This window comes from Heliangelus exortis, chromosome 4 (assembly GCF_036169615.1).
Source record: "Heliangelus exortis chromosome 4, bHelExo1.hap1, whole genome shotgun sequence".
NCBI lineage: Eukaryota > Metazoa > Chordata > Aves > Apodiformes > Trochilidae > Heliangelus > Heliangelus exortis.
The window spans coordinates 3023147-3048903 of NC_092425.1; the positions used below are offsets into that span (position 1 = coordinate 3023147).

General features: G+C 38.7%; 1 protein-coding gene across 3 annotated transcripts in view; it reads right to left on the reverse strand.

Annotated features, from left to right (window-relative positions):
• The window catches only part of DKK2 (dickkopf WNT signaling pathway inhibitor 2), a 125055-nt gene extending 102728 nt beyond the window's left edge, over nucleotides 1–22327 (reverse strand). The window contains exons 1-5 of one of the 3 annotated variants that reach the window (XM_071742641.1): nucleotides 22252–22327; nucleotides 19881–20034; nucleotides 19010–19235; nucleotides 17867–17943; nucleotides 8496–8535 (exon numbers count right to left, since the gene is read on the reverse strand). Coding sequence is in view for 1 of the 3 variants with exons in the window: in XM_071742639.1 (XP_071598740.1) it covers nucleotides 8496–8535; nucleotides 12305–12325 (61 nt within the window). In the remaining 2 variants the exon portion in view is untranslated. Of the gene's footprint in view, nucleotides 1–8495; nucleotides 8536–12304; nucleotides 12498–17866; nucleotides 17944–18355; nucleotides 18446–19009; nucleotides 19236–19880; nucleotides 20035–22251 lie in introns of those variants that run through there. The other 2 variants (XM_071742642.1, XM_071742639.1) reach the window with 2 other exon arrangements.
• Between the last annotated feature and the right edge of the window lie 3430 nt (nucleotides 22328–25757).

Genomic DNA, 25757 nt, shown 5'->3' on the forward strand with positions numbered 1-25757 from the left:
CTTCAAACCTCCTGCCTGCAGATAGGAAGAAAAAAAAAAAAACCAAAACACAAACCCAGGCTTTCTCAGCCCGTTGTCACAAGCTATTTCCATCTAGAGAGCTAAGTTCCACAAGGTATCCCTGGTCTGCAAGGAATGTGCTAAAACCCTGGTCAGCAGCAGCAGAAACACATTTGAAAGAGATTTTCAAAAACTTTGAAAGTCTCATAACTCCATGAAGTCAACCAGAACACACTAGCTACACACAGATTCTGCAAAGTTACCAAAATCATAAATACTCCTACGTGGGAAAGATCAGCCAGGAAATGCTCACACATTTTTGGGAAAAGCCATTGATTTCCCTCCCAAAGTTTATGGAAGCTTTATCCATGAATTAACACAAATTCATAAGTAATTAGTAGTGAAGGACAGTTTAAGTAAATTCTTTGCAAACCACTGATGAGCCAAGAGCTTTTGCTTGAAATGTTCTCTCAGCAATTTCAAAACAAAGAATAAATTCATAAAAAACAAAGCCTTCCACACTTAAATAGACTGCAAACTGGGAAAGGGCAACTTTTTAATATCTTGTTTACTGCAACTGGAAAAACTGGACCACCCTTCTCTTGATGAAACTCCTGACAGGCTTAGGGTAAACTGAGCTATTCTGCCTTTCCAGCTTCTTTTCCCAGTTTACAGAGCAATGGAACAAAGACAAATCTGGAGACATGTGATATTCTTTGGTTTTTAATCTTATGAGTGAAAAAGACAACTCCAGAAAAAAAAGCTATATATTTTTCCTGGAACAGTGGGAAAACTATTTTTTTTTTTTTTGGGGGGGGGGGGGGGGGCGAGCCCAAGCTTTAAGCAAAACTGGAGAAGCAGATTCCAAAATCTTGAAATGATGAAAAAGCATGTTGAAAAATCATGCTGTGTGCATTCAGACAAAATACCCACGGGCAGGATGTTTTTAAGATAGGCTGCACAGCAGTCTGCTAAAGAGAAACAGATACCTGTGTGTAGGAACACACCTGTGGTAATGCCAGCCTGACATCAAACTAGATATATATGCACCCCACTCAGTTTCAGCATGGTGTAGCCATAGGAAAGAGCCAAACCAGGCACATCTGCCTGACAGTGACACTGGAATGTGGACAGTGATGGATCCTGATGTACAGAGTGTCCATTCAGTTCCTCAAAATGCATGTGGAAGAAATATGTCTTCTTAATGTAATGTGTTATTGTATATTAAAAACAAATTTCCAACATTTACAATGTACTGTAGCTATAATGAACCTGTCACTTTTAAATAATATGAATAATGTATGGACAGAGCTGTATGGCACATCTGCTTCCTAGAGATGAAAATAAAGTCTATTGGACACTCTTACTGTATTCCTATTCACTCAACACTTGGCCAAGTAATGACTGAAATTGGTGGAAAAGGACTGGGCCAAAAAATAGCAGTAGGCAGGGAATGGTGCACAGGTAGATGCAGATAATACCTGAAAACTCTGGAGCATCACAGATGTCCCTTGTTGCCAGTCCAGAATTACATAGCTACTCAAGAATACTGATGTCATTGTCAAAAGGTGTGACTACACACATATATTTTCACCATCTCCAGGGTGCTTCAGGATCAACAGTGTATAAATTTTAGCAAAAGGAGACTCTGAAACAAAAAAAAAAATCTGTGCTTTTCCCCTAAAAATACAAATCTGTTGAAATATTATATTCTTCGGTTTTTACTCTTTGGAGAGAAAAAGACAACCCCAGAACCAAACCAAAAAACTATATATTTTTTCCTGGAAAACTATTTTGGGCAGAGCCTACTTTATAAAAGATTAATGAAAGAGTGGAGAATGAAGTGTAAAGCAGACTGAATGTTTTATAAGGAATATAAGGCAGATAAAATATGCTCTGAATGCTAAAGACCATACATAGAGTACACCATCCCTCCTTTGGTGTTGAGAGCATATTTGAAGGAGGAAAGATTGGGCATCATATGATTGGAAGGGTAAACTCCACCTCATAATCCACATTATGAAGTAATAATGAAAATAAGTAAGAGCAAGCACTGAGCCTGAGCTATGTTGCACTATTTACATGTAAATCTTTTAAAGCTCCATGTCTTGCTGTTTATGAAGGAACTGCTTCCTTTTAAGAACCAATTATAACTGTTGTGGGTTTTTTTTTAAAAAAAGAGTAATAAAAGTAAATTGCTAAATAACTCTTGTTCTTTCTTTTGAAAAGAGATTATTTTGTGATCACCAACATTCTTTGTATCTTCCATGTTTTGTATCACTTTATATCCCTGAGATTTCTGATGGTTTTTGCTTTGCTACCTACTCGATGATCTAAAGAACCAATAAAAAATATATTTTTTAAAAAAAGAGTAAAAAATAGATGAAGTGGTTGTTTTCTAGGAGAGATGAGTAAGAATGAGGACTGTTGGTCAGATACAATTAAGTAAAAAAAGTACAACCCTTGCTTCACTTTTTCTAACTCAGATCATACCACTTTATTCATTAATATTTAAATTTGAAAAACAAAGCCCAAGCAAACTGCATGATAATAAGCTTATTAAAAAATGATAAACACCAAACCAAACATTAATTTCTGCATATTCTGTAGCAGAGTAAAATTTTGGCATAGTTTTCTTTGGGTTTCTTTTTTTCCCCACTGGATATCGTGCTGAGCTGGTGAACAATTAGAAACACTGAAAGCTGACTACAAATCTTGGACACCAGCTTGCTGACACTGCTCTTGACAAGCCTACAATGTGCTCCTCACCAGAAAAAATGCAAAAGTCAGACAATATGTGGCTAATCCTGGGTGAGCACAGGTAGACACACAAGTCTGTATGAAGGAATCTGAGCTACGATGTGTAACAGCAAAATAAAATACCTTAAGTTTTGCATTTGGTTTCTTTAAAGTAAGCTGGTCCTAGGATTAGGAGTTACCATCCATGACTGAGTAACTGCTATGTTGTTGTACCAATTACACTATGTCAATGTTATTTTTCACATAAACAGTGTTGACAGAAATGTATACTGCAGCCCTGAGGCTATAGAAAAGCACAAACTCCCAAGTGGAGCTTTTATTTTATCCACGTTGCTGTATGATAAATCTTCTGCTTGGTTCTTTTTGGTTTCTGACTCTGGTCTGTACTTGTGCTTAAAGTGAAAACCTGGCCATTAAGGAACACTTACAGGAGAAAATTCCTAGCTCAGAGAGGAAGGTGACTATATAAAAGGTGAAGTGTTTGATCAGGGGTATTTTATAGCTAGAAGTTATCATTTTCATGTCTCAAACCTAATTTAAAAAATAGGTAAATATGCTATTACCTATTACCTAAGAAAAGGTAATAAGGAAACAGAATCTCAGTTCATTTTCTTTTCACTGCTGCCTGGGCCATGATGCAGGAAGCCCAACAAGACCCTTGATCTTGTTCAGCTCTGTAATAGCTTTTGTGGTTGTGAGATTGAAAAATGTTAAGGTAAGGATTTTATTTTGTTTTTTTAAGTTGGAAAATACTAGGGTAAATTTTTATTTCTATAAATCTAAGTCCTGCAACTATCTCTGGAATCAGTGAAGTGAGTGCACTGAAAGTTGGACCAGATCCCACATAAAGGACTTCACTTTATTTTTATTTAGAATAAGAGGAAACAATTGGCTTATGACATTGGGTTCCTCTGTGGGTTTAGTGTCACATATGAATATTAAAATGCTAAATTCAGTTATATTGCAGTACACACTAAGCAGGTGACTTTGGTATGAAGAACAGCCCTAAAATCCAGCAGATCATTATCCTAATATTTACAGTCACCAGCAGCTGATAGAGCAGAGTGGTCCAAAGCCCCAGGGAAAATACATCCAGAATAATGACCTGCCTGCAATATGGACCAGCTCAGATAAAGGCTCTGGACACCCACAGGTAATATACTGCAGCATCTGCTCCTTTCTGTCTCATCTCCAACACCCAGAATCCAAATTTAGGAGTTTTGCAGGACAGGTTGTTTAGACTCTAATTGTTTTCTTCCTCTCCTGGACTCAGCAGGATCAAGAGTAGAGAGGACTTTCATCCATAAAACCTCAAGCCTTCTCCTGCTTGAAATTCAAAAGATTAAAAATAGTTTCTGTAAAAAAACAAAAAAAAAGAGTGCTATCTCCCTATCTGCAAAGAAGATAACACAGACCAAAAGAGTGAGGAAACCTTCCTTAAATCCACTCATGCAAACTCACAATTTCCACCTCTCAGCAAAGTGTTATAACACCTAATTTGAGAGCCACTGGGATAAAAAGTGCCATTCAGCCATCCTTTTGCAGCTGAATCTCTGTTTAAGTAAAGAATGCACCCAGAGAGTTGGCACACAAAAAGGAAAACAATAGCTGAGCATACAGATACCAGTGCTGAGTCCTGGTTAAAGTTAATGCTTCCAGAAATTATTCATCCATTTACTATTTCTTACAAAACTTGAAATAATCTCTGTCCCAGAGAACAGAACTTCTACAGTTACTGAACTCAGTTCAGATAAATCTAAGCTATTCTGTTATCTAATAAAACACCCCATTCCTTTTTGACTCTCTCTCAGTTCCTGACTTCCACAACTTATTATGGAGTTCCCAAGCCAACCACTCATTCTGTTGGTATTTCTTTTCATCAGTTTTGAATTTGCTTCCTTGAAATGCCATGAATGTGCCCTTCTTGCACTCCCCTCTCTGCAACCTTTTTTTATTGTTCTATTGCAGCTTTCCCTCTTCTCTAAGGGAAAGAATTCCAGCCTTTTCATTTTTCTTTTAATTGCATGAATAATTTTCCACGGGATGACCAGCACAAAGCATTATTCTAAATGATGCAGCAGAGTAGGTTTCTCTAAAGGCATTTAATATTTTCCATATGATCCTTCACCCTTAAGCATTTGAGTGCAAAGCTTAGGTTTTCAAACACAGCTGCACACTGAACTGGCTGTGGTGACATCTTGATGTCCCTAGACCAATAAACACAAGCCATTGATACACGTATTGAGTTCAGCTGCACCATCTTGTAATTCTTTGGAGAATAGAAAATACTCAGGATTTTATCAGTTTCAGTAATTAGGCCACACGTGACTAAATTTCTCATGTTTCAGGTTTTCTTCATCTCTTCAGAAATCCATTTTTACCACTCTATGGTATCACTACACTGCTTGATCTCTGTCAGGAAATTCAATTGGAAAAATAAACTGTGAGCTTACTAGATTGAATATAAATCCATCAGGTGGTCCAAGTGGAAAGGGAAGGACAATCAGTTAATCCTCATCTATGTCTAGGCTGTAAGTTTCTGATTAAAAGAACAATTTTGCTGGGAAGTTGACCCAGAAAAACTGAGGAGCTGAATGACAGAATTAACAGAACTCTGTTCCTTTTGCACTGGAAACACAGAGACTAGGAGCACTCAAGGGATGAAAGAAAATGGTTTGTGTCACTCTGGGAATTATTCCATCGTCAAAGAAATTCTTCAGGAGCCATTGCCATTGTGTTTGCAGACCCTCTGTGACAAGGCTAATAAATTATGTAAAACACATTCAGCTGAAACTGCATGTTCAAAGATACCAGGACAGCAACTTCCAAGTTCAGTGGAAAATAGTGAATGACATGGGGAAGACCCACTTGTTCCTCAGTTGCTGTTACCTGAGAGAACTCTTTGGGAAAGGGTTCTTATCTGATATCTTTAAGCTGTAAATCAAGGATATACTCTTAGAATTTAGTAAAAAGAAAAAGAAGGATCTAGTGCTGAATTTCCACTTCAGAGTCATGGACCACCATGCAATAAATGCCTCATAGAAAGATCAAAATGAGCTCTACATGCTCTGTTTGTAGCTGGTGAGCAATGAGGGTTCTGGGCTGAATTTGGTAACTCTGTGTGTATTACTGCAACAGTGAGTTTTACAAACATTTGAGGAAATTTAAATAAAAAGTAAAGGATCTGTATGTCTCACGCCAGCTGCCAACCTCAGTTCTCACAAAATATCAGCTGGCTGGAGACAGAATTTTACAGAGGATGCACCAATTTTGACTGGAGCCAGAATTTTATGGAGTGACTTTTAGGGATCACTCCTATAACCATACATATTATTTTAATGTGCTCTCAAACTCAGAAATATTTTTTTTCAAATGTACTGCAGTCAAGACACAGTGCCCCCAAAATTTGTGTATTTAGAACAGACATAATGCATGAGAATTTCCTAACCTCCCTGTGCAGGATGAAGAGTCTGATACTTTCCAGGCCTACCAGAGGGCTTGTAAACTCAATGAAAAATTGTGGGAAAGATGTGAAAAAGAAAAGTGTACAGCCAACTGGTGGACTTAGCCATAAATGCTATTAAACTTAGTAAAATGAAACCCTAAAGCAGCTACACTTCAGAAGAGCACATGTGCAGGTTTGAATCCTAAAGTAGTCAATGACACAGAACACGTTAAACAGTGAGAACTTTTGGAAACACATTACTCAGGTAGGTTGCTAAAACCAGATTCAACCTCCATTATTTTCTCTGTGAAGTGATCAGTCATCTGATGTACAGATAAGCTACCTACAAATTTATAAGTTGAACTACTTCAAAATATAAAAGTGAGAAAAAACAAACCTAAGGTTCCCAAGAAGATAAGCTGAAAAGGATTCACTGTTAGATACATGCCTAGAGATGGAACAAAACCATCATCAGTTTCACCCGAGCTCCTCAGTACCAGTCTGGACCAGTCTAAAACCACAATTAGGCAAGATGACCAGTTTAGGTTAACAAACTGCAGTGCTGATGTTTGAGGCCTGAACTCCATTTTACCAAGCTACCATAATTATGGAAATATCAGTCAATCTCAGTTTTTTCCATTCTTTTCTAGAGCCACCCAACTAGGTTTGTGATGTCAAATGGCTGCTGCTTGTGCCCTGTCCCATTTCTGCTCTCTCCCTCTTTGCTTGCTGATTTCTCCCCCTGTTGTTCCTCACCAAGAAACACTACCTCAGCAGCTCTCTTTCAAGGAAACCTTCCTGTTACAGGCACCCCACTGTCCAAAATAAGGCAATTTATTTCACAACTTAAATCCAAACAATTCATAAAGTTGAGCTTTGCAATCATTTTTTCCAATACAATTGACCAGACGTGGGGCTAAGCAGCAAAAGCCAAAATTCAGTTCTAGTTTCTCTGACACTTAGGAATTTACACAAGGTATTGATTTTCAGATCCTTCCCCAGTAAAGGTATTTTTTGCAGTAACTTCAGATATCTTGAAATTAAATGATTTTCAGGATTTCTGTTGTAAAGAACCTCAGGGTTTGGTACCCTTAGAACACTTCACTAAAATATGGATGATTCAATAAATATTAACAATCCATAAAACACACTGTACACTCACTACCCTTCCTATGATGAAACATAGGAATAGTGATTTCTCACACTAAAAGTGAAGGAAAAAAGTCATGGTGCTTTATCAGAACATTTAAAAAAACAAAACAAAAAAACCCAAACACCCTAACAGAATGTTAATAATGCAATAGAGAATGTGACAGCACAAGCCATCAGGAAGACCCTGGGGCTTGAGGCTCATTCAGTGTCATACATATAGGTATGAAACCCTAAATTTTTCCTCTAAGGCAAATTTACCACTGATTTCAAGGCCAGATTTGCCCAGAATAACAGGGAGAAACTAATATAAAAAGCTACTGCAATAAAGAGCTTTGTTGAACAACTCTAAGCACCTAGATCTTAGCAAAGTTTCCCTAAATGAGATCACCCAATAAAATTTTCTGTGGTGTCTTGGCTCTAAAAAGATACCAAACATTTTTGAGAAGTAGCACCCCCTGTGATATTACTGAATTACAATTCTTTTTAAATTTGTGGAACAAATGTTACGAGGGATTCAAAATTATAGCTGCTTACACTGCATGGCTAGTGTGAACACAACCCTCTGTTAGCATAACAACAGAATCAATTCCTTAGAAAATCTTATTTTAAGCCATCACTTTCAAAGATGACAAATTACCAAAAAGTGTTTTCTCCAACATACTTAAATCACACATAAAAAAATCAAGCAAGAAAAGAGCCCAAGCAAACCACAAAACTGAATATTCACACCCCTCCCTCAAAATAGCATCCAACCCAGTTTGCCAAGCAAGGAACTCCAAAAGCAGAGTTACACCCATGTTGTTTCTGAAAGTCTTTGCCTGATAGGGCTTCCTCTACCAGAATTAAAGAAAAATCTTCAGCATTTTGGAATCTGTGCCAAATGTTCCCAAACACCAACATTTGAGCAATTTTAGTGGGAAGAGAGGTAGCAGCAACTGACAAGAGAAGCAAAATCCATTGCTGCTTTGGGAGATTTGATATGCATTTCACATAGCTGGGAAAGGAGGCCTGGACAGTTGGGATGCTCAAGCCACATTCTTGCCTCTTCTATTTTCAAACTGATCATCTCCTTATGGGCTGTTCAGTTGTCATTACAGACAAAAAAAAAAAAAAAAAAAAAGGAAAAAAGATAACTCACCACCATCAATCACTTGGCTTCCAGGTGCTGTTTCTGTTTCCTGCCAAAACAAAAAAAACATCACCATGTCAGACACCTGCCCATGGCTGTGCTACACAAAGCATTCAGTGGCTAAACACGTGTTGCTATTGATCTGTTTCCAATTTATTGCACTTCTTTCCCCCAGATTATTCTCCAATGGCTACAGAAGTGTGTTGTTATCTGTGCCCAAACACCACCATGATGGCCAAAGCCAATACAGCACAATACATGAATAACCAATGTCTCAGGTGAGCATTTCCATCTCTCTCATTCAACCTTTACATGGAGCACCCTCAGAACCTTTTTGCAATCTTTCTTGTAAAAAGAGCTGTTTCTCAGTACTGTTTGAAAGAATGACATTTTTGTAATGATCTGAACCATTTCACATAGTGAATCCTGTGCAGCAACAAACAAGTCTGGTGCTGCTATGCTTTATTCTTTTTCTGCCAGATTATACAACACAGAAGACAAACAAGCCAAAAATAATAACAAAATAGAAATTCACAGGTCTTTTGTATGCTATAGAGCTCTAGTTCACAGCCCTATCTGTGGCCACAGAAAAAAAAAAAGAAAAATTTTACCCTGGTGTGTGTTGTATGTAATAAAAAAATCCTTGTAGAAATATGGTGGTAGAATAATTCCTGTAGGCTTTGTTAAAAACCAACTCTGCAAACCCAAATGGAGAACAGCAGGACCCACCCAATATTATGCAAACTACTAAGATTTAAAAAATTATTTTACATTTCCTTTATAGATATCTCTTAATATTTGACCCAATTCCTACAATTCTTAATTAGCCTATTTCTCACAAGTATCTCAATAGAATATTCAGAGAAAAACTTATACTGGGATGTAGAATGGAGCTGTGCATTCACAGAGTGGATGCAACTGAAATTTTTGATCCTAAATGTTACAGAATTGGAGAGAAGAATATAGATATTAGTAGCAAGCAAGTTCATCAAGAAGTAAATTTAGCTCAACACTATCTGTGATGACAATTGCAACAATGCCTTTCAAAATGCAAGAAGCTTTTCCAATAGAAAAACTCATGCCTGAAGAGAGAAATCCTGCTCTGCCTTGTGATTTATCAGAACAATTGAAATTTAAATTCCCCTGAGCAGAGACCAGAATAAGAAACAATTGTGATCAGCTGCCAACTGCATTTAACTCCATTCACCACAACTCTTTGGGCCCTGTCAAGGAGTTTTTTACCCAGTGAAGAGTGCACCAGTCTAAGCCATGTGTAACCAGTTTCTCCAGGAGAATGATGTGGGAAACAGTGTCAAAGACTTTACTGAAGTCCAAGAAAACATCCACAGCCTTTCCTCCATCCACTGAGCTGGTCACCTTGTCATAGAACATCAGGCTACCAGAGCAGCAGGATCACTACTACTAGAGTAGATACACTTCAGTTGTATCCCCACCACTTTTTTTGAGGGTGAGAAGTCCCAATTCTTACTTCACCATTCTCAGGCACTACCATGGTTTCTAACACATCATTATCCTTGTGTCTTTGCTGCCACATGGATCTCCATCCCCTATCTCCAGTGACAAGCAGACCAACTAACACACTGTGCCTCAATCCCTCCCCAGTTTATCCCTAGTGAGCCTGGATTTATGGTTTTCCCTCTTCAAATCTAAAGCTCTTCCAACGAGCCCTGCTAATTCCTGTGCAAAGATCCTTTTCCCCTTGGAGACAGGTACAGCCCACCTGTCACCAGCAGGCCCAGTGTCACACAGCCTGACCTATGATTAAAAAAAACAAACAAAAGACAAAAAAAAAACCAAACCTGCTGTGACACCAGGCTTGGAGTGAGGTGTTGATGCCTTGTTTTGGTATACAGGAATAAGAGGATCACAGCACAAGATGCTTTCTAACCCCACTTTCTACAATGCTGTGGCAAGAGTAACATTTATTTTATTGGCATTGCCAGGGACAGAACCACAGAGAGACCAACAAGAAAAACTGGGCCCCTTGCTTGTCTATCAGTAGCATGACCCAGCTGGTACTCTCAAGATGCTCCTGGCACACCTAGACTAGGAGTTTGCCTGAACTTAATAGTTTCCTTTCACCACCAGACACATCATACTTCAACACCTGCAAGACCACTAGAAAGAAGTGGTTCTGTTATCACCAGTCAAGCCTTTCCACCCAGTGAGCCTCTCCTGTGCATAGCCTGGCAGCAAAGGAGCAAACCTGCCCTGCTGAAGAACTCTGGCTGGAGTCTTGGGCATCTGGAGCCCATTCACAGGAGTATTGCCAGGATTGTGACAGGACTGGAAAGCCCACAACACTTTCAGGAAGCCTCCCTGGAGTAATTATAAACAACCCAGCCACATGCAAGATAAACAATCCCCAGTTCAATTGCTGAACAATTACCCTTGCAATAACCAGAAATTTCTGAACAGTAAGATTCAAGTCCCAGGAGAGAAAGAGGAGGAAAACATTAGATAAGTGTGTTACTCATTCCCTGCACTCAGGGAAGCACACACGTTTGCTTTTGGCTTTTCATTGATCATATGCTTTTATCTCATCCAACCAGATTTTGCTCTCAAGGTAACATTTATTTTATGGAATACCAGAGACATCCTTAGCAAGTGAGCTGTCACTTCTTCCTGAATCTTCAAGTGTCAGATTTGCAGGTAGAAGGTTCTTTGAAAAAAAGGAAATGGAGCAAAACAACAACTGCAAGGACAATAAAAACTTCTGGACTTAAGCCACTGAAATGTCTTTCTTTTGCTAAAAATCTTTTGATGAATGATGAATTTAATTGCCAGTGGCACTGACAAATATCTAGGTTTGACAGCAAAGTGGATCTACAGCCTTTCATCAGGGACCAGATGTTTTTAGATATACTTATAGTGTATCCTGTATGTAAGCTGTTTGCTGATTAATAAGAGCATTTGAGGAGTACAGGTAGGCAAGTATCACAGTGCTGATAGATTGTTTGAAAAAAAATCAATATATTGCCATTTCCACACATTTGGGGTAGTATTGAATCAAAGTAGAATACCAGTTAGTCAAACATAACACGAATTAGCCAAAGAAGTAAAACAAATAATTAGAAGTAATTACTCATCTAGTCACTTGAGTAATCTGGGTAATTTGACCCAGGCAGCCTTAGAACAAGAAAATTATGAACAGATTACTTTTTTCAACTAACAGGACAGTAAAACCTGTCATTTTCTGTACTGCAGAATAAAATAGTTCCTAAAAAAAATATAAATGGATTTTCCTAATTTCATGAAATTACATAATATACTTCTTTTGTAAACAAAGGATAAGTGATATAATGAAACTATAGAAGACAATATTCTGGTAAGATTTTACAAAACCTCACATGGGCACTGCTCTGCTTTCATTTTCCATGCTGCTTTACATTGCACATGGAAATTTATAGATAAAAATTTTTATCTACAAAAATACTGTTAGTTATGTTTTCTACCTACTGGATTTTTTCATTAGTTCTGCCTACAAAGCTGAGCAAAGCTATCCAACCAAAAAGTGGCCAAGTCATTAATTTTAAAATTCAAACCAAGAAAATCACACTCTGATCAGAGAAAATCCACAAGGAGAAACAAGAGATAGGTATGACACTGGGAAAGACATTCTTAACTCTAGCTTTTAGAGATGTAAAACATATGAATTGACCACTTATCTTTCCAAAGTTTTTCACAGACCACCAGAGGACTCTTGAATTACTTCTGTTTTTCACTTGGGCTTCATAGAGCATATACTACTAAATATGAAAAGTATCATGGATGAGAGACCATGGAACCAAACTCACCCCAAAACTGTCTGCACTCATCTTTGAAACTTTTGAAGTAGGCAGCTACAATAAGAGAGAACAAAAGGAAAAAGGCAACACGTTGTCTTTTTTTACAAATTCAAGATCCCTCCCATTGAGTATTCAGACTCTTTTTTTCTCCCTGAGTTTCAGTTCCAGCAGAGAGGAGGGAATCAGAAGGAGGAGGACAGACCACCACCCTGGAATCTGGAATGAGATGAAAGATGAGAGGCATGTGAAATTGAAGAGGGGGAGAGAGGAGCAGAGCAGCTCTTGATCAGTGGCTATAGTAGGAGAAGTTTATGTTTCACAAGACACAAAATCTTCTTTAAGCCCATGTTTTAGTCACTTGTACTCAAAGGGTACAAACTAACACTGGTATATTTTATGCAAGAGGAAGCAGTCTAGAAGAGAATCCAAGAAGCAGAGTAAAAAGCTCTTCTGGCTCTGAAGTTGAGTAGACTTTGTACACTGTGCTACACCCCTTTTACCCTCAGTCCCTTTGGGTAAAGAAACCTTAATACACCTCTACGACAGCTTATGAAGGCTGCAGATATTAATTTGGTATTTGGAATTTCAAATTTATTGCAGGTATTTTTCACTTTGTTTTCAAAGCCTCTCATATTGCCTCCCATTATTACCAGAGCTACCACAGAGTACTACAGGAGCCAAGCTGGGCCAAGAGAGAGAGAGCTTCCAGAAATCCTAAGGTACATGTAACACCAGCTTCCAGAAATCCCAAGGTACATGTAACACCAGCTTCCAGAAATCCTAAGGTACATGTAACACTGCTACCAGCTCACAGAGCTACACCATCCTCAAAGAAACAGGTTCAGGTTTAAAGATAGTGATGGATTCCACCAATCTGCAGATTTACCTAAGTGTAGGATACCCAAGTGCTCTTATCATCTGTGCTGTCACTTTCTTCCACAGGGAGAGAGTCACAAGAGTTGTCCACGTGACAGCCATGCTTGTGAGAGGAAAAATTAAAAAAAATATCTTTCTCCTGTAGGGGGAAAGAGAAGACAGCCAGGGAGTGAGGCTGATATGGCTCAGAGCTACCAACCTTGGAGTTGCTTTTGTTCCATTCCCTGTTCTCCTACGACTTCTCTGCACCTCTTCACACTCTTAGTCAGGTTAAGTGTCAAAAATAGCACCTCATTACCTCCAGGCTGGCTTAGGAGGATATGAACTAAAGGCTGCATGATCATTAATAAAGCATTGGAAGCCAAAAATTCCAGCCTGGCTGCATTGCACTTCCTAACAGTGGGTTAAAATTTGAAAGGATTATTTCTGCTCCTAAGCAGGTTGTTTCAAACGACAAGTGTCCTACAATGGGCAGTAAAAAAGAACCTGTGTGTTCTGAAGAATGGTTGGGAAATGTTTTCTTAGTAATACTTTCCATTTGATGTGCCATTGTTAATCAAAGGACATAAATTTCATTATGTTTCTCTTCCCAGCAGCCTGCACAGTAATTGCACGCAGTAGCTAGAGACAAGTGGACAAGCAGTTCTGGATGAAAGAAAGATGAACAATTTTTAAAGTAATCTCTTCTTGTGGTAACAAACAACTGAAGTATTAATAAAAAAAAAAAAAACAGTTTTACACCAGTTCTGTTTTGCTGCACTCTGAATAATGTCAACCTATTATGAAAGGTTTTGTACTATTCTAATAGTAAATGAACTCCAGCTCCTTCCTGGATTTCATTATTCTATAAACTTGACTTTCATGGGGGCCCAAAGGAAAATAAAAGGATTTTTGGGGAAGAGATGCCAACATCAGTTGGAGGTTAGTGTGTTTTATTCCACTGCTCCCCTATTGTACATGACACTGGAGAAGGAACTCCTAGATCAGCTCCAAACTGTGGTTTGTTAAGCATGGTTGGACTGCTTACAGTATGTAGCATGACAGCCATGCCTGGGAGAGGAAAAATATAACCCCTGCAATAAGGACACACAAAGTGCTTTTTCCTTACTATAAAAGTCAATCCTATTATTGCCATCACAGGTCATTATTTTTTCTTCTGTTTCCTTGAACCAAATTCTCAGAAAGGTCAGACTACTGGTGTTTAACTGCAGGTGAGGTTTTTTTGGTTGACTTGGGTTTTTTTAATGGAAATAAAGCTTTCTTGCTAAAATGCAGAAAGTTGTTCTCACTTAAGCATCCAGATCAGTAGATAGGTTATAGGTTATACACTGACAGGTGCTGAGCTCTTCAGAAAAGCCAAGTCAGACAACAAAAGTCCTTTGTTGACTACAAAGTGTATTATTGTCAACCCATGCCATAGGTTAGGCTCACCTTTCCCTGTAACTTTAAAGCAGATACTGAACAAGTGCTCCTAGTTCAAGCATTAGAGCAAATGTTCTGAAAATTAAGAGAGTTGATACACAGAGTATGCAACTGGAGGAAGGAATGAGACCACATGAGACCTGACAAGCTTTCTTTAAACTACCTGAATCCACTGGTGAGTTTATCAAACCAAATCACATTAGCACAGCATCATCTTGGGCCACCTATTCATGCAAATGGATGCACAGCATTCCCAAGCCACCTGGGAAACCACACCAGCTCAGAGCTGTCACAGTCAACTGGGACACCCTGGAGACACAGAATTTCTGGTATAAAGCTATTTTATTCAGACCCAGTTCAGGCATCTCTCTGTAACTCACATCCCTGGTGCAAAAAAGGCTGGTTCTACTAGAGAATTATGCAGGCTTCATGCAACCTGGAACTCCTAAAAGCCTACAAATTAAGTGATGGAATAAATGAAAACAACAACGAGATTTTATTTAATTGTTGGTTTTATAAACATATTCTAAAATTCCAGAGCAGGTTGGAACTCAGGTCAATGTATCCCCAATTATGCAAAATTTCTTCCATACACTCTCTATTTTTTAAAACCAAACAGGAAAACCTCAAATGACAGGGTAAAATCAGAAGAAACTATTCCACAGTATAATATATCTCACCATTTAGGACTTTTTTTCCTCTCAGATGTTTTGGCTAAATTTTTTTTAATTTCACTGTTCCCCATTTTAGTCCCCTTTTCCCAAGTCTAAGTTCTTCATCCTCTCTGGAATTTGCATGTAACAAATTCAAAGCCATCGTGCTCTGTCTTGGAAATTGTTTGGCCAAATTTGCATGTGTTTAAATATATAGGTATGGAATTAAGAGTTCAAATATGTGACTCTGATTCATGACATTTCAGATGCTTAATCTGGGGAAATGGGTGCAGGGAACAGGAGGATTCAGAGTACTAATGAGTAGTGAAACCAACACAAACCTAATGCAAAGAAACCAGAGGTATGTTTATATTAATATTATTTAATATCATTTTGCTCTAGCAAAGAAGACCTTAAGAGCAATCACAGGTTTGGGTTGGAAGAGACCTTAAAGCTCATCCAGTTCCAACCCCCCTGCATGGGCAGGGACACCTCCCACCAGCCCAGGGTGCTCCAAGCCCCATCCAACCTTGGACACTGCCAGGGATGGGGCAGCCACAGCTTCCTTGGACAACCTGGCCAGGGTCTCACCACTCACTCTCAAATTAAAGAATTTCTTCCTAACGTCCAACCTAAATCCCCCCTCTTCGAGACTGAAACCACTTCCCCTTGTCCTCTCACTACACACCTGTGTCAAAATCCCTCCCCCAGTTTTCTTGTAGCCCTTTCAGATATTGGGAGGTTGCTATAAGATTACCTCAGAGCCTCCTCTTCTCCAGGCTGAACAACCCCAATTTCCTCAGCCTGGCTTCACAAGGAGGTTCTCAGCCCTCTGAGCATTCTTCTGGACGCAGCTCTGTGTCCTTTTTGTCCTGAGGACCCCAAAACAGGACACAAAATTCCAAGTGGGGTCTCACATGAGCAGAGGTGGAAAATCACCTTCCTCAACTGCTGGCTGTGCTTCTGCTGATGCAGCCCAGGACGAGCCCAGTGATCAACAGGTGCAGATCACTGATCACACTGATCCACACCTGTGCTCTCCTAGCAGACATCCATTTAGACTCAGATGAGATTCACCTGTGAAAAGCTGCTGCCTCAATTAACTCCCAGGTAAATCACACACACAAGCAATGTACCCATACTTGGGTTCATTCCCATAAGCACAGGGATTCCTGCTTCCTACTCCTGAACCTCTTGGAAATTCTGAGACTACCAGGGAGAAAAATTTTACTTTTAGGCCTTTCTTACAGCAGAAAACATTTGGTCAATGTGATCCAGGGCTGTTTTGCAAGAGGGCAGAATTTATCTCCAGGATCAACATTTGACTGTTGACCCGAGGGAGAGCCAGTGCCTGCAAATGATGAAGTTTCATCATGAAGCTTCACCATGAAGCATAGAGCATGATGATTATTATTCCTTTTCCCAACCTGAAAACTACATTAAAAGCTCTAAGATGCAATCCTGTAAATCCATCACAATACCTGAATACTTTTTATTGTTGAAATAATTAAAAAATATTAAATACCAGTGAAAAAAAACCACCCTAAAAGCCACTCCCACTTTACAACCATGCAACCTCCCATTCCTCCCCAAAACCCCTCAGTGGTTGGTGGCATAAAAATTACAACCAAGATCAGAAAAGTCCAGTGAAAGATTCATAAAACAAACATAAGACCTTGTGTAGGAGTATGAAGCCATTAAAAGCAGATGTTGTCAACATAAACACAGTTATTTGACAAAATCAGAGAGATTTTTCTAATTTTTGACCTGTTAGCTTTATCTGCCAAATGATGAGGCATTGTAAAGCACCAAAAGAACTTATGGACCCTGCTGATCAAAAGTGACAAAAGGAAAGGGCAGGTAGAAGCTTCTAGGTCACAGGCATAATGCAAGTGGGAAAACCAGAGAATCAGGAGCCTTTTCTCAAAGCTGAGCTGAAGCTGTGACGAGTACAGCTTCAGACTGAAGACTCCTTAATATAATTTTTTGTGTATTAATGAAATCCATCCCAAACTCAGCAAAAGTTTTGGGTTTTTTTTTCTTAATTCCACTTTGATTCAAAGCAATTGGAAAAACACAGTGGTTTCTAGAGCTATTGAGTCTAACCAAACGTGGGCAGATCCTACAGATAAAGGAATGATTTAACTGTAATTAATTTCTATAATCAACAATAAACTAGCCTAGAGAGCTCCAAACCAGTCTGAAAGAAAATATTAAAAAACACCCGTTATTTGTTGCAACTCAGTTTAATATTAATGCATCCTATTTAAACTCCTTCCAGCCAATCACTTAAAAAAAAATTAATGACAAAACATGGGACTAAGAAGGGAAATAAAATGTAATGTCTGGCTAACTTTCCCTCTGTTATATCCAGACCCTGGAAAGGCCCGAATAACTTACAGGGACCTAAGAGGACAGAACCTGAAGTTCAGAAATAACAAAGCCCTGAGTTAAGCCAGGCTTGAGCACCTCTTTGTGCTGTCCTCCTGCAGCAAGTCTTAAGGACAGCTTATTCAGTGTTACAGTACAAAGAGAGAAGCCACCTTTTAACCATGCCAGAAGAATCATAGGGAAAGTAAACCTAAGGAAAAAGAGAAGGAAAAGGGAAAAAAAAACTGACCTCTCCCAGCAGGCTCAGGAAGCCTCTCCTCACAGCTCAGCCTCCAACACTGCACTGCTGCCTGCAGTGTCTTGCAGCTGAAAGGCATGAAAGGAGATGGTGAACACCTGGTCCCCTCCCCAGCTGAAACCTATCCAGACTTACACAAAAGGTAAGGTCATGGGTTGCCATTCTGTAACTATTTTAGACAATCTTTTTGTGTTCAAACCGGCCTATTTTCCCCCTTTCCCTGTCTTTCTAGCCCAAACCTGCAAGTCATGGGACCTACTCATTCCCAACAGTGGCAGAAAGTTGGAGGGGAAGTGTTATGGAGGTCAGTGTAGCAGCCTAATCCCTCCAGTATTACCTGCTAGGAGCTGCCACACCACTCCTACACTCCAGAAACCTCAACATTTCCTCAGAGCTGTTTGTTTGTAATCTGGTCAGCCTACTCCAGCTTGCTGGTTACATCACATTTGCAGGAGAAAATATCTTCAAAGCATTCCTTACCCTGTGAGCTATTTGGCAAAAGGAGAATGATGACAACTCTTCCTCCTCTGGCTAGTCTGAGAAACCCTCTGTTTCCTCTGCTCTTTAGATGTTCTGACCAAAAAGAATTTTAAAAAAGATTACATTTTAATTGCTCCAAACTTCTCTTCTTTCACCTGCACAATCAGGATAAAAATCTAAAGTCTATGAAGACATTTGCAAGGCATTTTCAAATGCATGTTTTAGCTTATGTAAGATGAATTCTCCTAAATACAAACACTGCACAGATTACCCTATACTTTCTGAGGTTTCATGCACAGGATGCTGTGTTCCATCAATGTTCTCAGGAACTGCCAATACCCCAAAAATCCTCACACAGGTGCAGCAGCCAACTTGTCCTTCCACAGTCAAGTCAAAGGAACAAAGGCAGCCTGACCTTTTTACTACCCCTGACCTTTTTACTACCCCAACCACCTCTTGCTTTCAGCAAATTTCTTTTTCTCTGTATCTAGTTCTGAGAAAGCTGTGTAGACAGCAGGTATCTCAAGCCAAGTCAGATCCCATCCTTTTTTTCCTTATCCAAGAAATCCAAGAAAGACTTATTCTAGTCTCCCATGTGTCTCTGGCCAATGGGAAAAGATTCAATTTTCTTCTACAAAGCATCCAGCAGTGTACCTGTGCTGAAGAGCCAGAGATGTCCCTGGGTTGGAGACCAGAGCACAATATAAGAGGTTTTATATTGCACTTTGCCTCCATTTGCTGCCTCCAGCAGTACTGTCCTCACGTAAACCACTGCCAACCTTGTCATTTGTTGTATCAAAAAAAATAAAGAGGAACACTTCTCCCTGATGTATGACTCTGTCACTGTAGTAGCATCTCCAGGACTCAACCAGAAGATGGTCTAGAATAAAGGAAAAGATTATTAACAAGTGTGCAGAAACACAAAGCAATGCAACAAGAAAGGCATTAAAACTAAAGATGCTTGAAAGGGGTTGAGTTTTCTTCCTTTGATAATTTTTATATTAGACCATTGAAACATCACACACAGTTCAGTGGAAAAAATATTCTCTTTTTCCACAGACTGAAGTTTCTTGTGTCAGCCTGCAGATTAGGGAAGATTCAGTTCAGATTTCAGCTTTCTGTGGGAATTTGCAAGCAATAAACACCCCCTTATCCTAAAGGCTCTTCTGACAAAGACTCACTCCTTTGGTGAGCCTCAGTTAACACCTGGAATGACTGTGCCTTCCAGATTACACTGAAATTGTAATTTCTTTCATTTGAAACCCTGTAGCAGTAAAACAGGGCACATTCTTCCTCAAATGCCATTTCTGGAAAATGACAATTTTTTCCCCTTAAACACACAAACGCCTAAGCAATACTTTAATATTAAGCAGTGAGGACAAATTAGGTCCTTAGAGATCTACAACTGCTCATTAAGAAAGGAATCATTATCATGTTTCTCATGTCATCAGTCAACCTTAATGATTTCCCCAAATTCTTGTAAGTGTCCTCCTAGCCCAGTTTCTCATGATGCAAAGTTATTTACCTACAGAGCAGGAATATTAACACAGAGGATAACATAGGTGCATAAAATTGGAGTTGATCTGGGCTGATTTGGGGGTTTCCATCTTTTCAGTGACATTTTGCCAGAACTTGAAAAAGGAGTGGTTTGTATTAGCAGGAGGAGCTCCTGCTCTATCCTATGGAGAAAAAAAAAGAAAAGAAAAAAGAAGTAGTCTTCACATAATGTTATGCTGTCTCAAAATAGATGGTAACAGTGCATTTTGCAGAATGATTTATTTCTGATTTGATGTCGCAGCCAACTGGAATTATTTTTTTTTCCTGAAATTTTTATTGTTTTGATTATTATGAAAAAACTTCCTTTGTAGATTTTGACTTTTTTTAGCAATTTAATTGACTTGTTTATCTATTTGTTTTACACTCTTTGCAAATACCATGGTGAATATAAAACTTCCTCAGCTACAGATGCCTGCAGTTTTCCACTATGTAGAATGAGTCTTGCAGTGCTGTCCATGTGACACACAGACAAGAGAACCATCTTTACCTCACTCCTTTAAGGTCTAAAGACTCCATCTTGTATAGTAACACAGTTACAAAATTCTTTCTTTCCATAATTTGTACACATGTCCAGAAATAAAACAATGTATTTCTATGAGATGCAGCAGGACAACTACAAACACCTCCATTTATCTCCAGGTTACCATACTCAGTCACAACTGACACATAGTGACCATAATCCTGGTAAATGCTTTGAACACAATAAATTTATTTCCTTGTCAACCATTCCCAAGTCTTTAGATCATTTTTTCTTTCTTGTAACTACCCTGTCATTTTCAAAAAGTGTTGTGGCATGAAACCACAGCAAAAACTGAGCATGGACTAAATATTTCTACTTACTATGTTTTGAGATACAACTCTCCACAAAGCTATTCCATCATGGTAGCTTTAGAGCTCGTTACTCCTTCAATAAGTAAGCTGGAAACATGTAGGATGCCACTTTGCAGTGATAAAAAACATGTTCAGCTATTTTATTGATTGCTGTGCCCTCTTGCTCACAAATCCATTTTTAAGGCAGGGGAGAAAAGATTTCAGGGCAAAATGACTGTTATAGATTAAAACTGCCCTAAGGTTAAGTTATTTAAAGGGACTGAAAATGCTGAAAAGTACTGTCCATTACAATTTCAGGTCAGCTTTCCCCCTTAAACACCCATAAAACTTGTCTTTTGCCTGGCTTTGCCACCAAAGACATTCTTTCACCAGGAACTATTACAGTTCACTGGACCAAAGCTACTCACAGAGGTCCATGCTCCTGCAAAGCTGGTTTGTAGGTTTTACTTTAGGCAGGAGTTGTGACATGAAACTAAAAGGGATAATAGACAACGTTGAATATTTTGATAGTAATGTTTTTAAATATTTCCATATAACAGTTTTAATGGATATGAGACTGAGAGGAAGGGATGAAAAAATAAAAAGATACCACAAGTGATTTAAATACATTCATCTACTATTTCTACAATAGTCTCTTCTTGTATGTCTTTCCTTACATTTCAGTAAGTTTGTGACATTGAGCACACAAAAAATAAAGAAATTAAGCTCATGGCTTAGGTTCATGTATTTAAGTGCATTTGTTCCTAACTATGCCTTAACTTAGACTTTCTCTTTTTGATAAAAAACTCCACAAATAAATTAATCATGACATTCCATTATTTTGAGCTAAAATGTTTTGCAGCAGGTTAAATACAGTAGGAATGGATCAAAAGGATAGCTTCCAGATGAAATAAGGTGTTTTATTCCTCTTGTAACACCATGTCTAAGCATAAAATCATCCAGATCCAGGAAACTCTTCTGAAATTAGGCAGGATTTTTAAAAGCTGTAAAATTTGGAATGCAATGGACTTTTTGCAGTTGTTTGAATCCCAAGCCCAAAACCTCTAATCCTGAAAATCCCAAGGGAGCCAGTCAGCTGTTTTTTTCAACCCTAGAATTAGAAAGCCTGTTACTTTTTGTTATTATAGTAAAAAGTGTTATTCTAGTAAAAAGAAACACTTTGAGAGGTTTGTTGTGTTTTTTTTTTAAAAAAAAAAAAAAGTAAAAATCGTCGCAGGACTACTACTGTAGTTGGAAAAATATAATCACAATTTTATAGCCTGACAATTCTCCTCCAGAAGACAATCAATGAAACATTAAATTTTTATTTACTCTACCGTATACAATGAATAAACTCTATATGGCCTGCAAAGTGAAGATAGATAAAACAGGACAAGAGAACAAGCAACCATTCTGCTTTTAAAATATATGCATTTAAATCACTGCAGTGAAAATTGAAGTATCTTGATTCTTCTCTTATTTTACACCTCCTTTTATAACCATAGTTCCAGAGAGCTCAGCAGAAATACCTGCAATTCCAGTTTGGATCCAGGCACTGCCAGGTTGAAGATCCCTGGCCTGTGGAAAGGCATTGATTTCCTCACTGTAACAGGCAGGAAAAAACCAACTTGGCTTGGACTGCCAAAGGAACAACCTGCTAGCAATGAGTTTGAAGTCTGTCTGGCAGCAGTACATTTAGTGAAACAGATGTACAGAAATCCCACCTTGCTTAAATTAGTGAGTTGCTCACTAGGGACTCTAGCACCCTGGAGTCTAAGTCTCTGCCTTAATCCTTGGACTAAAATGCTGCTCAGCAGGAACTTCTGATGCCAATGCCAATGCCAAATGACCCTTCATTTCCTGAAGTTATTCATTCTTCCAGGTGTAGAGTTAATAATGCAACAGAAGCAGGATTGTCCCCCACTTTTGGTCATGATAAAAGATTTGTTTGAGGTAAACTCAGCTAAAGATGAAGAATTAGTTCCAGCAATGCCAGAGGTTTCCTTTTTTTTTTTTTTTTTTTTTTTTTTTTTTTTTTGAGACTACTCAGTACCAAGATTTCTCCAGAAACCTTTATCTTACCTTTGGTGTCTACAGACTCCCATCTCTCATGGGCATTCCATGACCTTCTCATTTTATAACCTTCACTCAATTTGTAGGTTCACTTGGTGCTGCCTTGAGTTAATCTCCAGCTCAGCCTGAAGTGCTTCAAATGAAGAGCTTGGTCCTCAAAAGGAGTATTTGGGTGAAGTGTATCTCCTGTGATAATCCAGAGATAAAGCAAAAAATCCTAAAATTTCCTTCTAAGTTGTGACTTTCTGGAATCCAAGCTACTCAATATCAACCCATGAGCTATATGGGATGCTAATTCTTCTCACCTTCCTCTTTCCAGGTTGCTGCCAAATTATGATTCTACCTTCATTCAGCCATAGCATGTACTCAGGATCCTTGGTGTTCTGAGATAGCAGAGATACAGATAAAAAAGTTTGAAGTGTTATTGTAGCAGGTAGTAAGAGAAAAAGGATCATGGACAGCCATTATTTATAAGAAAGAATGGGCTAATAGGGGAATGTAGCCTAGGCACCAAAACTTGCCCTATCTAAACGTTCTAGGTCAGTTTATGTGGAAATCATGTATGGTTAGAAAAGCTGTCTTGATAAAACCCTGCTAGCTCAAAAAAACCCAAAAAACAACAAAGTACTGGACTTGCTTTCCCAGACTTTTTCACAGTGGAACAATTTCTGTGGAATTGATTTCTTAGATAGGTGGATGCTTTCCATTTCCTCAAAAACCCTAATGGTTTCATGGTTTAAACATTATTCATTCCCTTCTGGATTGGGTTGGTAACAGCCTAGTAATGTGAGATCTATTAAAATTCTCAAAAAAAAAATCCTGGATTCTTCTTTGTTTGAACTCTTAATGATGAATTCATTTGGGCTGAATAATATTCATTATATGCTTGGAGATTTTGGTGTGGAAAATCCCTTTAATAAAGAACAACATCTGAGATCTTGAAATACGCAGAGTTTCTTTTGCAATCTCCAGAGTACAGAAAGCCTTGAATGCTTCCCAAAAAGGGTGATGCATGTCTATTCATCTCCTAAAAACACTTCCTCCTTCAGATTTACAGTCACTATGAACACAGAGCAATTTTGATCAAAAGGAGCAGCAGCAGCAGCTGTAAGGGAAAAGTATTCAGTTCTGATTGCCTCATCTGGACTAGAAGGGGGTAATAGAATAACTTTATTACACCAGATGCAGTGAAGGGCTTTATTTCATTTAATCTGGAGAACAGAGGAATTTGTCACATTGAGAAGATGAAAATAATCTCATTCTCCTTGCCACCACCCAGACATGATGGTTGTTGGCTGAGTCCACAGAAGAAGTTGGAGTTTATGATGACTATTTACTAACTTTCTCCTGCATGACTGTCCTAAGAGGGTTGGCATTTTTCTACGCTCCGGAGACATCTTCTGTTGAAAAGTTATTTTTGTTTGGTATTTGCTGGAAGGCATTTGTTTTGGGAATGTGTGCTTCTGGGATTTGTGGTAGGCTTGAAGTTTCAACTGTACACCATAGCATACAATTTGTTCCTTGGTAAAGGCTTTAGATTTAAGTTGGAATTTATTAACACTTATTCTTAGAACCTTGGGTATGCCAAAGCCATTTTGACTGGTGATGGATGCTGATAACTAAGAACAGCCACAGATATTTGGGGGGTCTTTTGGTTTGGTTTTTCCTGTGTATCCTTTTCCATGTATATATCATGTCAGTTATTTGCTTGAACTCTGTTTTGAAGGTTGTATATTCTGTAATTATATTTACACCATCACTTTAATAACATCACTCTGGGTGAAGTCCTTTTTGAGCAGGAGCTTTGGGCAAAGTTAATAAAAATGGTTCACAGAACCACAGAATGTCTTTGACTGGAAGAGACCTTCAAGCTCATCCAGTCCAACCTCTGACCAACACTAAGTTCACCACTAAACCGTGTCCCTAAGGACCGGGTCCACACACCATTTAAATACCTCCAGGGTTGGTGACTCCACCACTGGGATTCACCCATTACTTCTTTTTTTGACAGACAGATTTTAAGTGTCACTGTCTCTGACAAGTTAATACACTACAACTTCTTAGGACAGGAGGTAATATCTATACAGAATGAAAAGCAGGGGACACCCAAGCCCAGGATTTACCACTGAAGGCCAGGCAAAGGTATTAAGTGTGTTTCCTAGAATATAGAAAAATAAAAGTCATTTTTGTCCTCTAAAAGGAGAATGATAAGTAATAACTTCTTTTCAATGGACTGGGAGGTTCATTAACACAGATCTGGCCGACAACACAGCCAGGAAATTGGGATCCAGATCATGTCCCTTCGAGTAGAGTGTCCAAAGTCATTATACCAAGTTGCTCCCATTTCACATCCTGAGAGAGTACACTGGGCACAAATACTTCTAAGTTAGAAATGAAAATATAGCTGTGTGTCTCCAGTCTAAAAGTACAATGACCAGAAGGGCCAGACAAATATCTTGTAAATGTGACTGACCATATAGATACCTTTCTGGAAAAAAGCAAACTCTAGGAAGTTGAGTGTATAATGCCCATCACTGGCTCTTGTGCAGAAGTAATGAAAATGCTAGGAGTTACATTGTTACAAGTAATGTTGTTATTATGACATAGGACTCACTTTATCTTTTATACCTGCAGAGCACTTAAAATCTTTTGAGTTTCCTTGTTTTCCAAGGCCACAGAGATGAAGCATGATCACAGAGGCTTTGTTAAGTATTCAGACCAGCAACAGAAGGGACCTTTGATGGCCCATAAGTATCTACCACCACTTGAAATCACACCCCATCAGCTCTTTTTGTCATGGACTCTGCTTGCAAATTACACTCTTTTAGACCCAGAAAGATAGATACTACTTCCTCTTCATCCTTTTCCATTGAAATGTCTAATTTCATTCTCCTAGAGCCTCTCTATAAGCACTTATTCCTTCTCCCCTTCTGGAAAGAACCAGAAGATCTTTGTGAAAAGA